The sequence below is a fragment of the Gekko japonicus genome, unplaced genomic scaffold (genome assembly GCF_001447785.1).
Source record: "Gekko japonicus isolate JY-2015 unplaced genomic scaffold, Gekko_japonicus_V1.1 scaffold8, whole genome shotgun sequence".
NCBI lineage: Eukaryota > Metazoa > Chordata > Lepidosauria > Squamata > Gekkonidae > Gekko > Gekko japonicus.
In genome coordinates, this window is record NW_015167057.1 from 24581 (window position 1) to 40588 (window position 16008).

General features: G+C 47.9%; 1 protein-coding gene across 1 annotated transcript in view; it reads right to left on the minus strand.

Moving 5' to 3' along the window:
• Positions 1–2711: 2711 nt before the first annotated feature.
• The window catches only part of LOC107111458 (acid-sensing ion channel 2-like), a gene marked incomplete at both ends in the record, with an annotated part of 168973 nt that continues 155676 nt past the window's right edge, over positions 2712–16008 (minus strand). Inside the window, one exon of the mRNA XM_015412421.1 lies at positions 2712–2862. Coding sequence (XP_015267907.1) covers positions 2712–2862 — 151 coding nt within the window. The remainder of the gene's footprint in view (positions 2863–16008) is intronic.

Here is a 16008-nt window from a genome sequence, read left to right on the forward strand (position 1 = left end):
GGTTGCTGTGAAGATAAAGGAGGAGAATATGTGAGCCACTTTGGGTCCCCACTGGGGAGAAAGGTGGGGTATAAATGAAGTAAATGAATATCAGAAGAGCCCTGCTGGATCAGACCAATGGTCCATCTAGTCCAGCATCCTGCCTCACACAGTGGCCAACCAGTTCCTCTGGAGGGCCAACAGCAGGGCACAGAGGCTGAGGCCTTCCCCCGGTAAGAGCATCAGAAGAGCCCTGCTGGATCAGACCAATGGTCCATCTAGTCCAGCATCCTGCCTCACACAGTGGCCAACCAGTTCCTCTGGAGGGCCAACAGCAGGGCACAGAGGCTGAGGCCTTCCCCCGGTAAGAGCATCAGAAGAGCCCTGCTGGATCAGACCAATGGTCCATCTAGTCCAGCATCCTGCCTCACACAGTGGCCAACCAGTTCCTCTGGAGGGCCAACAGCAGGGCACAGAGGCTGAGGCCTTCCCCCGGTAAGAGCATCAGAAGAGCCCTGCTGGATCAGACCAATGGTCCATCTAGTCCAGCATCCTGCCTCACACAGTGGCCAACCAGTTCCTCTGGAGGGCCAACAGCAGGGCACAGAGGCTGAGGCCTTCCCCCGGTAAGAGCATCAGAAGAGCCCTGCTGGATCAGACCAATGGTCCATCTAGTCCAGCATCCTGCCTCACACAGTGGCCAACCAGTTCCTCTGGACGGCCAACAACAGGGCACAGAGGCCGAGGCTAAGGGCACAGAGGCCAAGGCACAGAGGCCCCTGCTAAGAACATCAGAAGAGCCCTGCTGGATCAAAGATAAATCAAAGATATATAAATATATCAGACTAGTGGTCCATCTAGTCCAGCATCCTGCCTCACACAGTGGCCAACCAGTTCCTCTGGAGGGCCAAAATGAGGGCATAAAGGCCAAGGCCTTCCCCTGATAAGAATATCACAAGAGCCCTGCTGGATCAGACCAGTGCTCCATCTAGTTAAGCATCCTGTCTCATGCAGGTTCCTTCAGAGGGCAAACAGCAGGGCACAGAGGCAGAGGCCTTCCCCCGGAAAGAGCATCAGAAGAGCCCTGCTGGATCAGACCAGTGGTCCATCTAGTCCAGCATCCTGTCTCACACAGTGGCCACAAAGTTCCTCTGGAGGGCCAACAACAGGGCACAGAGGCCGAGGCCTTTCCCTGATGTTGCCTCCTGGCTCTGAGATTCAGAGGTTTAGTGCCTCTGGATGTTGAGGTTCCCCTGAGTCACCATGGCTAGCAGCCACCGATAGACCCGTCCTCCATTCATCTAATCTAGGTACTATGCAGCAGGCAATGGCAGAGAACTAGTTCTTCGCGACTACCCAGTTCTAACGATTGGGAGGACATTTAAGCACTCTTAGGGGTGGCACACAACCTGCAATCTGACCTGCAGGATGCCTGCCATAGGACCCCACAGCTTTGACAGTAAAACCTTCAGATGCAGAGGTTGATCCAAAAAGCAGTTTTGTCCAGTAAAAAATTGCACAGATCATAACTCAGCCAGTTAAAGCAAAGGGATTCATAGCAGAAATTTATAAGCCTTCTGAATGAATTGGAAAGCAGGAGTTTGGTACAGAGAATCAAGTGGAGGGAGAAAGATCTTTCAGTGGATATCCCTGAAGCTGTTTGGTTGAAAGTAAAAAGCCTGCAAAGTCTTCCATAAATTTAGGAGTGGAAGAGAATGCTGTAAAGATCTTATAAAGATGGTATTGCACACCAGCAAGAACTACAGAAATTACAGCCACAGGCTCCACTATGTACTAGAGATACATGAAATATCCAGATATTTTTACCGTATCGGATGGCAGTGCCCAGTTGTTAAAAAAATTCCGAACAGACGCTCATACATGGTTAAAACAGACCTTCTTGGGCAATTTCCAAAAGAAGTGAAGAAGGGGAAATGAGTATTTCATAAAAAGTTTCCTTACGGCAGCAAGAACCTTGACAGCTCAGCTAGAAGCAGAAAATAGTAGCTCAAATGGAAATCTGGTTACAGCTAGCTGAGGTCAAATCAAACCAAGCCTGAACTCTCCCTAGAAGCTACAACAACTAAACTGAGGCTATTGTATGTTGGTCACATAATGAGAAGACAAGACTCCCTGGGAAAGACAATAATGCTAGGAAAGGCTGAAGGCAGTGGGGGGAAAAGGAAGATCCAACAGGACATGGTTTGACTCGATCAAGGAAGCCACAACCCTTGGTTTGCAAGGAGGAGTCATGTGATCATGTGACCCAGCCACCACGACTCCTCCCCTGGTGCAGGCGCACTGCAAAGAGGCCTGCTGGCCTGATCCACCCACTCGGCTCGCTCACCCGCTGCCCTGGCCTGAAAGGAGACCCGGCTGGGATACACTCTCTGCCGCAGAGTGGAGAGCACACCGGCCAGCTCTCCTTCTCCTGTAGCAAGGCAACTGAGTGCGGCTGGTGCTCCTGCCTTTTGGGGTGGGTGGGGCGTGGTTTACGACTGAGGGGGCATGACCCTGAAATGCCCCACCATAGCTACGGCCCTCACTGGCGTGATGATCTGCGAGCTTAATTCTAGTTTCACAAACTGAGCATTGTAGCTAAATAGTGTCAGAGCTAAACTGAGCCTCTGCATGTGATGAAGAATAAAAATCTCACAAGACCTTTTGCTGGAACAAATTTTGGCAGTCTCCGTCACTGGACTTCTCTGTTTCATTGCGCATCCCCCTCTTACCTGTTTCTCCCCATATCGGCAAGTACTCGTCTTGCTGAATGTCTAGCATGATCTCCAGGCCGTTGCCCGTCCCGCCCTTGACAGTGGTCAGCAGAGGGTGCCCATCTTCTCCTGAGTTAAACATGTAGCACTTTCCGTATTTCGTAAAAACCTGAGGGGAAGAAAGACATAAAGAAGTCATTCACTGTCACTGCTGGATGGCCTTCTCAAACAAGTTCTAGGACATGAGTCTGAAGGCAAATGTCTCTGCAACTGGGAAAACCTAGAAAATTACCAAATTTTATTACCACTCTATCTCAGCCCCAGCCTCGCTCCCAGTCTCATTTTCTGACTGGCTTGGAACCCTTGTACATACTCTTCATGGTGATCCCGAGTTGTGCTGTTAAGTATCTACTGCCTGAAACTAACCTACTGTGGTGTCTTATTTGCATTCTGCTTTCCTTTTTTTTTCCTGAGTAAATTTTAGTTTATTATCATACCAACATACAAAACACAAACAAATACAGAAAACATACAAGTTGGGGGGGGGGTTCTTTAAATCCTTGTAGTATCTGTTATGTACTTTTTACCGCATCCATTTATATTATATGTTACATGTAAAGTTTGCTTTCCTTTTAAAGTATTTCCCTTAAAATGGCACAATAGCTTCCGTAGCAGCAGCAGCAGGACCCCTGTGGCAGTCCCAAACTCCCCAAATTATTATCAAGAAAACATGGACTTGACAAGGAGGAATTTCAGACAGACGATATATTCTGGAAGAGGAACGGTTCCCAAATGGTTTCTGGTCTGTCATTTCAGACAGAACCGTTTTAGAACCGGTTCCCTACCGGAATATATTTGTAATTTCAGACACAAACGCTTCTGTCCTGTTTAGGAAACGAGGCTGAAGCGTTTTATCTGTCAACCACTTCCAAGTAGTCTTCAGTTTCCTCTCCCGGTTCCCATGCTCTTCTTCCCGCCGTTTTTCGCCCGCGCAGGGCGATCTCCGACTTTTTTTGGGAACGTTCGCTTTATAATGGAACAGCATTATATCAACCCCATTGGAATGCCTGGAGTGTTTTGTTATAGTGCTATAGCGCTATAAAGCGAACGTTCCCAAAAAAAAAAAAAAAAAAGCCGGAGATCGCCCGCACAGGCGAAAAATGGCAGGGAAAAAGCGGTGCAGTCTGAAATGGCAAACCGCTTCAGATCCAGCTCTTTACTGGAAGGGGAAAGCCATGTGTGAAATGGCACAACGGATCAAAAACGGCTTCAAAATGAGTTTAAAAAGGTAATGTGAAATTCCTCAAGGTCTTCTTCACGAAATGATTCCATTATCTAAGCTCTGCTCCCTAAAGTGACCCATTTCACCTCTGCTGGAATCCTTAGGTAGACTCTGTATAGACCCCTACTTATTCAACCAGGCCACAGGGCAGATTCTTACTGAAGTCACACACTTGTGTGCATACACGGCTTCTTCAAAGAGCTGTACTGCACATATGTACACACACAGAAACACACAGAACTTCAGTTCCAGGGGAAAGTCTCCACCCTAATTCACTTAAAGCAACTGGCAGGCTATAGGTAAAAGGTAAAGGTAAAGGTTCCCTTGCTCGAAAGCCAGTCGAATCCGACTCTAGGGTTGCGGTGCTCATCTCCGTTTCAAAGCCGAAGAGCCAGCGCTGTCCGAAGACGTTTCCGTGGTCATGTGGCTGGCATGACTAAACACCAAGGCGCACGGAACGCTGTTACCTTCCCACCGAAGTGGTACCTATTTATCTACTTGCAATTTCTTGCTTTCGAACTGCTAGGTTGGCAGGAGCTGGAACTAGAGACGGGAGCTCACCCCATCTTGCGGCACCCGGGTCTTGAACTGCTGAACTACTGACCTTCCACAGCCTGCAGTTCAGCGTCTTAACCACTTGAGCCACCGCAGCTCCACAGGCTATAGGTATAGTACACTAAAAATAAAAATCTGCTCCCAACTCTGCAAACCACAAAAATACTGTAAATTATGCAAATTTGCATAATTTCTCTGCTTTGGAATAGTTAATTCTGCAGTTCTTAGCTGGTCTCATTTATTTCTATTTTGTTAGTTCTGGGTAATAACCACAGTAAGTATTATGAAGGTGCTGAACAATATGAGAAATAGGATTTTTTTTTAGAAAAGAATAACTACCACGGTACTGCCATAGGTTTCAAATGTAAATCTATGTGGTAAAATGGTAAAGAGGTAAGGGAAGACAAGGGAAGGAGAGAGAGAGAGACCCCCCCCCAAGTAAAGTCTCAGTTAAATGGAAAAGGTATGTGAAAATGGATATGCCTTGAAGGGCAAGGAATGAAGCTGGGCCTCCTACAAGTGGAAATCTCATCTTGCCTCCTACAAGTGGAAATCTCATTTTGCCACTTCCTCTGACTTGAGATTTCAATGGTAAAGATATCTGGAGATTTTGGAGATGGAGCCTGAGAAGGGGGTTGGGGTTGGGGAGGGGAGGGGAGGGACCTCAGCAAGACATAATGCCATTGGATCCACCCTCCAAAGCATCCATTTTCTCCAGGGGAACTGATCTTGGTTGACTAGACATCAACTGTAATAGCGGGAGATCTCCAGGTGCCACCTGGAGGGTGGCAACTCTATATTATTTGGAAGTTTGCCCCATTAAAAACAGCAGGTCTTACTTCTGAGTAAATATGGACAGGTTTGTGCTGTTAACCACATATATAAATTGTCTTGCCCAGCGAGAATCAACCTCACGCAACTGATGAAGTCAGCTCTGGTCCTCAAGCGCTTGTGCTGAAATATAACTTGGTTAGTCTTTAATGTGTCACAAGACTCCTATTTACTTCCACTATGAGAGAGACAACCGAAGACTTCCATTTGGAGAGCACTCGGCATCCAAAACTGGTATTTTACATTCTAGACAGCTTTGCTGTACAACAAAGCCATATCTCTACATTTCTGTCACAATTTAATTCCACCTCATCCCAATGTGCCACATCTTAATGCCTCCTTAAATCCACAGCCTCTGCAAAGGCTTCTACATGTTATTTTCTTTGCGGGGTGTGACTGAGGTGAATTAATTACTTCTGAATTACCTCAGCGCCAGTGACCTATGGGATCCTGACAGTTTGGGGTACATCCTTGAAGAGTTGTTATCTGATTGGAAACTGAACACCTCAAAAAAGATCACTTGTGGCTCACAAGATTTGCTTCTAAGGTCTAGACAAAGAGCAACAGAGCCTCATTTGGGGGTTGTGTTGGCGCAAGGGTGTAGCATTCCCCCTCAAAGAACAGTTTTTGGAAGCGTAGGGATTAATCAAAGCTGCAGAGAAAGTAAGGGAGAAGTGGAGCTACTGCAGATGCTCTCGATTCTTTGACCCCTGTGCCTTCTTCCTCTTGAACGAAAGAAAAAAGGTCACGCCGAAGACGTGGGAAGCATCTTAAGCCAGGATGTCCTGTTTCCACTGGGCTTCTGTTCCCCTCTAAATGAACAAAGTGTGGCTTATGTGTCTGCACTCCGGAGCTGCTCTCCCTATCAATGCAATCCGGCCCTACCAGCAGGTGGCGCAGCGGTACCACTAGGGGCTGCCTTTGACTCCATTGAAGGAGGAATGGGAGACACGTAACCTGGTCATCTATGTGACCCGAAAGGGGGTGGAGCCGGTGACTTAACAGCCGGATCAACCAGTTCTTGCGAAGAGCTTGGCCCACTCTCCCACCCTGATTGTTGTGTGGGCTATGGCTGGTTGCCTTTCTTCTATCCACCCCTCTGCCATGGGCTTGGGCAGCGGGTCCATGCCCACTGCCGCCACAGTGGGCCCCGCCAGTTCCAGCGAGGCCACGGGTCAGGAGGTACAGCCCCACTTGCTGTGCTGGGAGTTTGGCGCGCAAGGGGTTTGTAGCAGGAAAACATGCCAAAACAGTCACGACTGACCCTTCTGTGACGGGCCGCACTCCTTTGGCAACTGCCCCAAGGCCCAACCAAGGAGGGAGTGGAAGAGGCAAGGGGGGGGGGAGGCAATCAAACTCCTGGCAATGGGTCCCAGCCCCAGTAACCTGTGGGTTCTCGAGGCAGGGCTGGTTAATTACCCCATTAAAGATGATGCCACCTATCCGCTTTATATAAGTCGGGGGTGCTTTACTTCCTCTTAGGGTGTACATGGTCTTTTCCATTCTAGGTGCGCCCACGTTCCTCTTCATGTGTTTTTTCTGTAGGTTAACTGTTGTTTCCTTCTTAGGTCATAATGGGCCCATTGAGAGGAAGCAGGTTCTTATCTGTGGTCACAGCTGTGTTTTTGGGCAGCACACTGGGCACGGAGAACTGTGTGGGATCTCAGATGGGCCTCTGTCAATGGGCCACCATCGAATGGCGGGAGCGCCATGGCCCTCGCCGGGCAGGCCCCCTGCCTGTGTTGTTTCAAGGGCCCACGCTCCTTCCCTGGACAGGTTGGTGGCGTTCCTGGCCGGTAAAGACCTGGGGCCCATGCGCCTTCCCCCTGACATGCCGGTGGGGCACCAGGGAGGTCATGAACTGGGGTTTGTCAAGGGGGAAACCTTGACTCTCCGGGCTATGGAGGACCTGCAGGTCATTAGGGGAGCACCAATTAATTACTTCAGGCGAGAGGAGTTTGGCCAGATTAGCCTTTGGGTTGGGTGACCCAGGGAAAGATGGCAAACTGCCTTGGGGACTGCATGGATCGATCTGCTGCTTAAGTTCTGCGACTTGGGGCTGGATCTCCAGGGCATGTCTTTCGTCGTGCCTGCCGGCGGAGAGCCACACAGGTTGGCTCAAGCTGGGGGTGGGGTGGCTCCGCGTCCTGCGACTGGGGAAGGGTCAACACTGACCTTGGCCCGGATCATGCCAACCTTCCGTGTCTGACTCTTTATTCCGAATATGGGGGCAATCTGGCCCTACCAGCAGGTGGCGCAGCGGTACCACTAGGGGCCGCCTTTGACTCCATTGAAGGAGGAAGGGGAGACACGTAACCTGGTCATCTACGTGACCCGCAAGGGGGCAGAGCCGGTGACTTAACAGCCGGATCCGCCCTTGGTCAACCAGTTCTTGCGAAGAGCTTGGCCCACCCTCCCACCCTGATTGTTGTGTGGGCTACGGCTGGTTGCCTTTCTTGTTTGGGGCCAGGTAGGAATTTTTGATCCCGGGCTGATTGGCCTGAGCCCTGAATGCTTTTTCGTCTACCTCCTACGACTAATCAGCAGACTGTGGAATTGGCTCGAGGTGGTGCTGATTGTTAGGTTGGTCACTTTAGTGGGCAGGATTGGGGCTGATAATGGAAATGCGGCTAAGGGGAGCACCAATTAATTACTTCAGGCGAGAGGAGTTTGGCCAGATTAGCCTTTGGGTTGGGCGACCCGGGGAAAGATGGCAAACTGCCTTGGGGACTGCATGGATCGATCAGCCACTTAAGTTCTGTGACTTGGGGCTGGATCTCCAGGGCATGTCTTTCGTCGTGCCTGCCAGCGGAGAGCCACACAGGTTGGCTCAAGCTGGGGGTGGGGTGGCTCCGCGTCCTGCGACTGGGGAAGGGTCAACACTGACCTTGGCCCGGATCATGCCAACCTTCCGTGTCTGACTCTTTATTCCGAATATGGGGGCAAAACTCCAATATCCTTTTCAACTGCCACCTCATTTCTCTTCAGAGAGCAAAAGCAAAAGAGAGAATTCGCTGCACGATGGGCTGCATCCCTCCTTAATGAGGCTGTTTGCCATTTCCCCAGCCGCTAAGACAAAAGGCTATTTAACAGCCTCCACTGCCCTGCTCCACACCCCAGCCAAGCCAAGAATAAGAGCTGCTTCATATTTTGCCGCAGCCCCGCTCGGCTCTCCTGTGGTAAACACATAAAGCATGAAGGACAGACTCGTGTCTGACCACAGGAGACACGTGCCAGTCAGTCCGATCTGCCTCTGGCTCCTCAGCACGCGTCCACTGCGTGTTTCAAGACATGCGTCTGCCTTTCACAGTTGGTTCCAAAGTTTCTCCTGCATTCTCTTTAAAAATCTGTCCCTGTTTGCCACTGACTGTGTATCTCTACACTATTAAAGGGGGGGGACCCCCTGTATCCTCAGATTCTGTGGCCCTGTATAAAATATGCACATTCCATTATATTTTCCCTCATGTGCCAATTTATGTCACAGTTCTTTCCACATTGCTTTATAGATCCTGATTCTCAAAGTCAACGTGTCAGCCCACAAAGCCCTGCTACTTGACTACAGGAATCTTGCTTGATCACCGCATCCAAGTTTCATTCAGTAACCCTCTTGCAGCCTAACTTACCACTTGACCACAGGGATCTTCTTAAACTACCCCATCCAAGATACACTCAGTCGCTTGATCTTAGCCTAACCAACCTCCCAGGGCTGTTGTTGTGAAGATAAAACAAAGATTCATGCTTTAAGCTGCTACGGGTCTCTATCAGGGAGGAAAGTGGGGGGTAAATATACAAATAAATAAATACCACATAACTTCAAGTATATTTTCATAGCTATAAGAGCTAAAAACTTGCCTCAGAAAAAGAATGTGACGGAAGAGTGGATCCTGGTTTCACAAACTAACCCCGGTTAGAATAAATCATGGTTTGGGTTACTCTGTTTCAACCAACCCAACAGATTGATGTCTTCAGTGAACCCCAAATTACTATAGCTTGGCTGAAAAATCAGCATTAAGCCTCCCCCAAATCTCCACATATTGCAGAACAATAATGTTCTGAGTCTAGCGGTAAATTCACACAGGCCACACTGGTTGGGCCTAGGTATCTCACACCACAACAACCAGGAGTATGCTCTAATGGACCCAAAATGTTGTGTCGCACACAATAGAGGCAAACTGATAATGGGAGACAAGAAGTCTCATAACACAAGAAACCAAGAGTCATCCATGGAAACTGGTTAAGGAAGTAGTTTTTCCCTCACATAAAACATAATTAACTTAGGAAACACTGATACCACATGGGACAGTAATGACCACTATTTTTTACAGCTTTTTCAAAGGATTAGACAGCTTCTTGTGCAAGGTTTTTTTTGCAGCTGCCTCTAAAATCTGCAAAGATATTCTATGCAGTACACCTCATTTTTAACAGCATTTATTTTAATCTATAATTATCTATTTTAAGTTACTTTACATAGCCCATCTATTTATTTATTGGATTGTTTTCGATTTATTTATAATTTTGGCATACTGTGCATTGTGTATTGTGATTTGTGCTGGTCGTTGACCGTATTAATAAACCAACTTAACTAACAATCTGCAGAGGATACAGCTCTGTCAATGACTGTCAACTGTAATAATTAAATGGAAACTTCGTGTACGGAGACCGTGTGTCTTTGAATAATAAATACAGGGGATAAACAGAAAGGAGGACTTCAGTTTGATATCCTATATTGGGGAAGTCTTCTGAAGGAAACAGAAAGCCAGGTCTTCGCTTAACCCAGCAAGGAAAGTGTTATGTTGTTAAATAATGTCAGAAGGATTAGCATTCTCTTTTGGTTACGATAACAAACTGGTGGAAGATGAAGACTGGGGATATGAGCAATTGAGCATCACATGAATAGGTCTGGCCATGTGACCTGCTAGGCACCAAAGAGTCTTCTTCCCCATGGACGTTTCCATGCCTCCTAACCAAGTCCTAGAAAGCAAAGGGGATCTTTCTCCTCCCCACAAAGTTTCCTGTCTTCTGACCGTTGGTTTATTCTTCATTCCAGATAATTAGCACTTTGGAGAAACAGCCGTGAAGACACCAATTTGTTTAATTTATGATCCCGTGCATGTCTTAGCTGTTAGGAGCCTGACCGCTAGAGTTTCCTCAACCACTGCCTGAATATTAGCTCCGTATTTCTTTTTAAATACCCACTCAAGCAATGCTAAATTGTGCTGATGGTTGGAAAGGTGATTTACCACACCTCTAAGAGCCTTCAACAGCAATCACCAGTCAAACAAAAGCCCCACGCTGATCCGCTGTTAACGGCGCAAAGCTAAATCAGAAGCAAACGGGCAAGGCGGCCACGTGATTTCCACAGACTTCCTTTGGTTCTTGGAGACTGATATCGGAGGGGAAGGGAAGCCAGTCTCCACTCTCTCTCTTCAAACCCACAAATCTTCCCTTTCCTGGCAGTGCTGAAATCATACCTTTTGTTGCAAAAAAAGGGCTGGTCTTCAAATCTCCCGTGTGTGGCTGATGATTTTGTTTACCCCAACATTGCTCACTTGCTAACTGGGCAGGTATCCCTTAGGAATAACCAGTTTTTCCTCTCTTCTGGCCACTCGCCAAATGAGGGTCCTTCCTTATAACAAACTGAACAGGGGAACAGTTCAGTTGTTTCCTTTATTTATAACTTACTGCTTCAATAATTTCTGGAACTCGGACCACAAAGAAATCAATAAGAAAGAAATAAAGAATACCAATGGACCTTTCCCCAATTATTCAGTCCCCTTCGGTTCAAGAGTCCCCTCCGATCTCACTTGAAGCACCAAACTGTCCTTTCATGAGAGAAATGCATGGAAATGGTGGTGGGGTTCACAAAGTCCTGATCTTTGCTCCTCTTTTGGTCTTTCCCACCCCCTCCCACCTGAGCTTTGTATCAAATACTTTGTGGATGAGCCCCAAGGCAAACCCCACCCTACAGTAGGCCCTGCTTCTTGCTAGATTTGTGCCTTGCTATAGTGACATGGTGACAGAAATGGACTCTGTACCAATCCACTTGCCCCATCTACCTCCTGATCTGTGCCCCGCCCCCAATTTTACATTTATTTATGTACCTCATTTATACCTGACCTTTCTCCTCAATGGGGACTCAAAGCAGTTTATACCATTCTCCTTTCCTGCATTTCATCTTCACAACAACCCTGTGAGGTAGGATTAGGCTGAGAGAAAATGACTGGCCCAAGGACATCCAGCGAGTTTCCATGGTATTAGTGGGGATTCGAACCCATGTTTCCATGGTATTAGTGGGGATTCGAACACTCTTAACCACTATACCACATTGGCTGAATCCATTCAACTATTTAATGCTCCTGACACTGCTAGAGGTTGGAAAGAAAGCACTTTGTGGGGTTTTTTTACCTGTCACAAGATTTACTCTTTCACCACACCTGCGGCCCAGTTTTCATAAATCAATCACATTTTCACCCTTCCCCTTTTCTCACGTTGTTCAGGTTGGCAAAAGTGAGCGGATGGCTGTGCCTTGCATTCTAGGCAAAGCCCTTCTTTGGGTAGCCAGAGCCGAAGTACGGCAACCTTAGAAAAAGACGACTAGGCTTTTATACCCCACTTTTCTCTACCTTAAGGAGTCTCAAAGCAGCTTTCAATTGCCTTTCCCTTCCTCTCCCCACTACAGGCAGCTTGTGGGGTAGGTGGGGCTGAGAGAGTTCTGAGAGAACAGTGACTGGCCCAAGATCACCCAGCAGCCTCCATGTGGAGGAGTGGGGAATCCAACCGAGCTCTCTAGATTAAAGTCCATCACTCTTCACCACTACACCAAACTGGCTCTTAGCTACTACAGCCATCTGCTCTCTGAAAGCCTTTCTGAAGAAGAAGAAGAATTGGATTTATACCCCACCGTTCACTACCCGAAGGTGTCTCAGAGAGGCCTACAATCCATTTCCCCTCCCCTCATCACAACAGACACCCTGTGAGGGAGGTGGGGCTGAGAGAGCTCTCTTGAGAACTGCCCTTGAGAGAACAGCTCTGAAAGAACTTATGATTGACCCAAGGTCACACGAGTGACCTGATGGAGGAGGTCTATGCTGGATGTGGAGAACAAGGAAAATGGTCCTTCTGGAGGATGGAAGGTTCCCTTGCGACAGAGTGTCTGTTTTGCAGCTACTTGTCTGGAATGCCAGTTTGTTGTGGACTCATATCAACATTTCTAGCTTTCAGGCAAAACCGTATTAATGGCAGCTCACACCTCTCTTTGCCTCAGGCCCTGTCTGAGGCCTTGATGAGTCCTTATTTGAACAAAGTTTGCTGGTGGGAAACTGGCGGCAGCATCCTTCCAACAGAAGCCTGAAACACATCTAATGGATCCGGACATTCCCCCGAGTTCCTTGTCAAGCTCCACACAGGATGTTCTGTCACAAACGCTGAAAATAAAACCTCTCTCTTGTAAACACATCTCCGAGAGCTTTACGAGTTCTGCTCTCCACATCTGACCTCACTGCTTCTGTCATCTTCAGGAGATTAAACCTGACACTTTGGAGGCTGCATAATATTGGGCTGGCAGACGTCCGACCCAACTCGGTCGAAGATAAACACGCGCGCAAAAGCACGGTGTTGTGGGGAAATCGACAGCCCAGTTCCTAGAAAAGGGCATCCATTTTGGGTGGTGGGAGGCTCTATGGCTTTGCGTCAGCACTTCTTAACTTATATGACAAAATTATGACAGTCACAGCCAGATGGTGTACGAGGGCACTGAGTCAGGAACCGGGCAGCACTGCGGCAGGTAGTAAAATAGCCGTGCACAAGACATCACAGGGCCCCTCAACATGTCTCTGAGGAGAGAACACAGTGCAGATAGTACTCTAGGGGAAAGTCTGGGCCTTACATTCCAAGCCACCTGTGCTCAGAAGATTATGCCCCACTGAGCTCCTACAAACTCCCTTTCACAAGACCTTTCTGACTATTGAGGGCGACCTTGCCTGCTTCATTGTTCCCAGGTCTGCTGCATTCACTCAGAGTCAGTCTACACATTTATTTTTTTTAATCCACTTCATTTAAATCCTGCCTTTCTTCCCAATGGGGGCCCACACTAGCTTACATCGTTCTCCTCTCCTCCAGCTTATCCTCACAACAACCCTGTGAGAAAGGGCATACTAACAGCCTGTGACTGGCTCCAAGGTCACCCAACAGGCTTCCATGGAAGAGTGGGGATCTGAAGCTTGGTTTCCCAAATTCTGACACACTAACCACTACTAGGATTGGTAGTTCTGGGTTGAGAAATATCTGGAGATTTTAGGAGTGGAGCCTGAGGATGGCAGTGTTTGGGGTATAGCACTGTAGTGTCCACCTTCCAAAGCAGCCATTTTCTCCAGGGGAACTGATCTCTGTCTTCTGGAGACCAACTGTACTTCCAGGGGACTGCCAGCTACCACCTGGCGGCTGGCAACCCTAACCACTACACCAACTGAAAAGTCCTAAATGAGAGCTAAAATGTATTTGGGGAAGCTCAATTCTTCTACCAACTTTCTCAACTGGGATCTGCTTGCAAAAGGTGTCACTCTTGTGGCACCAACACAACCATTATTTAAGCTTTTTGTGTCGTCGTCCCCCCCCCGGTCAAGTCTCAGCTGATTTTTGGCGACCCCTCATGGGGTTTCAAGGCAAGAGATGTTCAGAGGTGGTTTTTGCCATTGGCTGCCTCTGCGTCACGACCCTGGACTTCCTTGGCGGTCTCCCATCCAAATACTAACCAGGGCTGACCCTGCTTAGCTTCCACGATCTAATGCAGTCGAGCTAGCCTGGGCCATGCAGGGCAGGGCAGGCTTTTTCTATAACGAGCCACCAGAGAGATCCTTTCGTAAAATTCTGATGGACTGTGGTGATTGGCTACCGCTTGCTGGCGTGGGGTGTAAAAAAGACCACTGCGGCGTCTTTCACTGCTACCCCTCAAATGGCAGCATGTCCCTCCTTCACATCAAGACTATTAAGAGAACAAAATACACCGGCTGAAGGGAAAAAAAGAAGACCAGCACGTCCCTTGTGCCTCCTTTTTTAAATTTATGGACTGAGAAAGGAGAAGGCAAATGAAAATGTATGCTGAGGGAGATCTTCGTTATGTGGAAAATCAGACTGACAGGAACAAGGAAATGTTTGCAAGTGGAACGTGACGTAGGCTGTATTTTCGCCTGCCCTCTTGTGATGCCCCTAAAGCCACCCATTCCCATCACCAAGGCTTTGTGGCCACTGAGTACACAGGCCTGTGCAGATGTTATATTCATGCAAACCGGGAGCTTGCTGCCCACATTTCTCAGGTGTGCCCAATCTCTGCGATGCACCCAATACATGCAATCATCGTATTGTATGAACTAGACAATGTGTGGATTTTCTGTTCATGTATTGTCTCCGTACATGTGAACCAGAGATAGTTCACTCCCGATATGCATGGTTGGTGGGCTCCCAGTTCACATAAATGTTAACACTGGCACGGCCTGGATGAAATTAGAATTAACATCCAGAGTGAACAGGATATGGTGGACTATAAAGGTAACAATAAACAACTGTATCAGGAGACATTTAGTGACTAAGACTTGCGAAGAGGAGCTTAAAATCCTAGCTGATCGGTGGAAAGATGCTCAGAAAGATCCTCAGCTCCCTCTTTCTTGGAAAGAATTATGCTGTCTAAGTTCTCAGGCTGACATTTTCACAAGCCATTCTATCATGCAGAGAAAGGAATGATAGCCCTCCTGTGAGAAGAACCTGAACCAGGGGCGCTTGCCTTTAACCTGCTTGCTAATTAGGGGACCCACGCCTAGGCCATGGCCCGCTCTGCACAAGCTGACATAATCCAACGAGGTGACCTTCCGTGAGATCCTTGTTTTCTGCCGAAGGAAAATGTCAGAGGCCAGAGTGATGGACGTTTGCTTTAGGATTTCTTACAGCAGCCTCAGCTCATCCTCTGCTTTGAGGCTCTTTGCAAGCCTGATTGATGGCAAAGACCTTCAAGGGAAAGATGTTTAACATTTCAAAGAGCAGTTTTATAAACGGATTCAATTATACACGGGCCAGTGTGTGGATAAAAGCAAAGCTGCCTGCGTGTAGCTCATGGTTTTAATCCACAAGTGGGACACGGGATGGGGTGCAGCCTGCTCATGCTCAGAGATTCCTCAGTTCTGATTAAAACGTGGAAGGTATCAAAGAGATAGCAAGGGGGTCTCCAGAGGTCATCCAGCCTACCACTGCCCAACAATGCTACCTTAAAACCATACCTCTAAAAAAAAAAAGGATTATGGCTTATGATGTGACTTCTCTATGCACAAGAAATGAACACTGATGACCCCAACTAACCACGTGAACGGACTTAACTTAAAAAATAGTGTGTGCTGAGGTGATATGCAAGGTCTATCTTTGCCATTATTAAGTGTGATGATACATTCAGGCATGCAAATCATCAAGGCGTACGCATATGATTATGAAACCCCCTCTGATCACTTGAAGTAGAATGTGCGAGTCTAGTCTATTCAAAAGTACTTCACTGGAAGTGGTGCAATTACAGGGTTGCCAACTCGGGGGTTGGAAATTCCTGGAGATTTGGGGGGGGGCCTGGGGAGGGCACAGAATCACAGAGTTGGAAGGGACCTCCAGGGACCT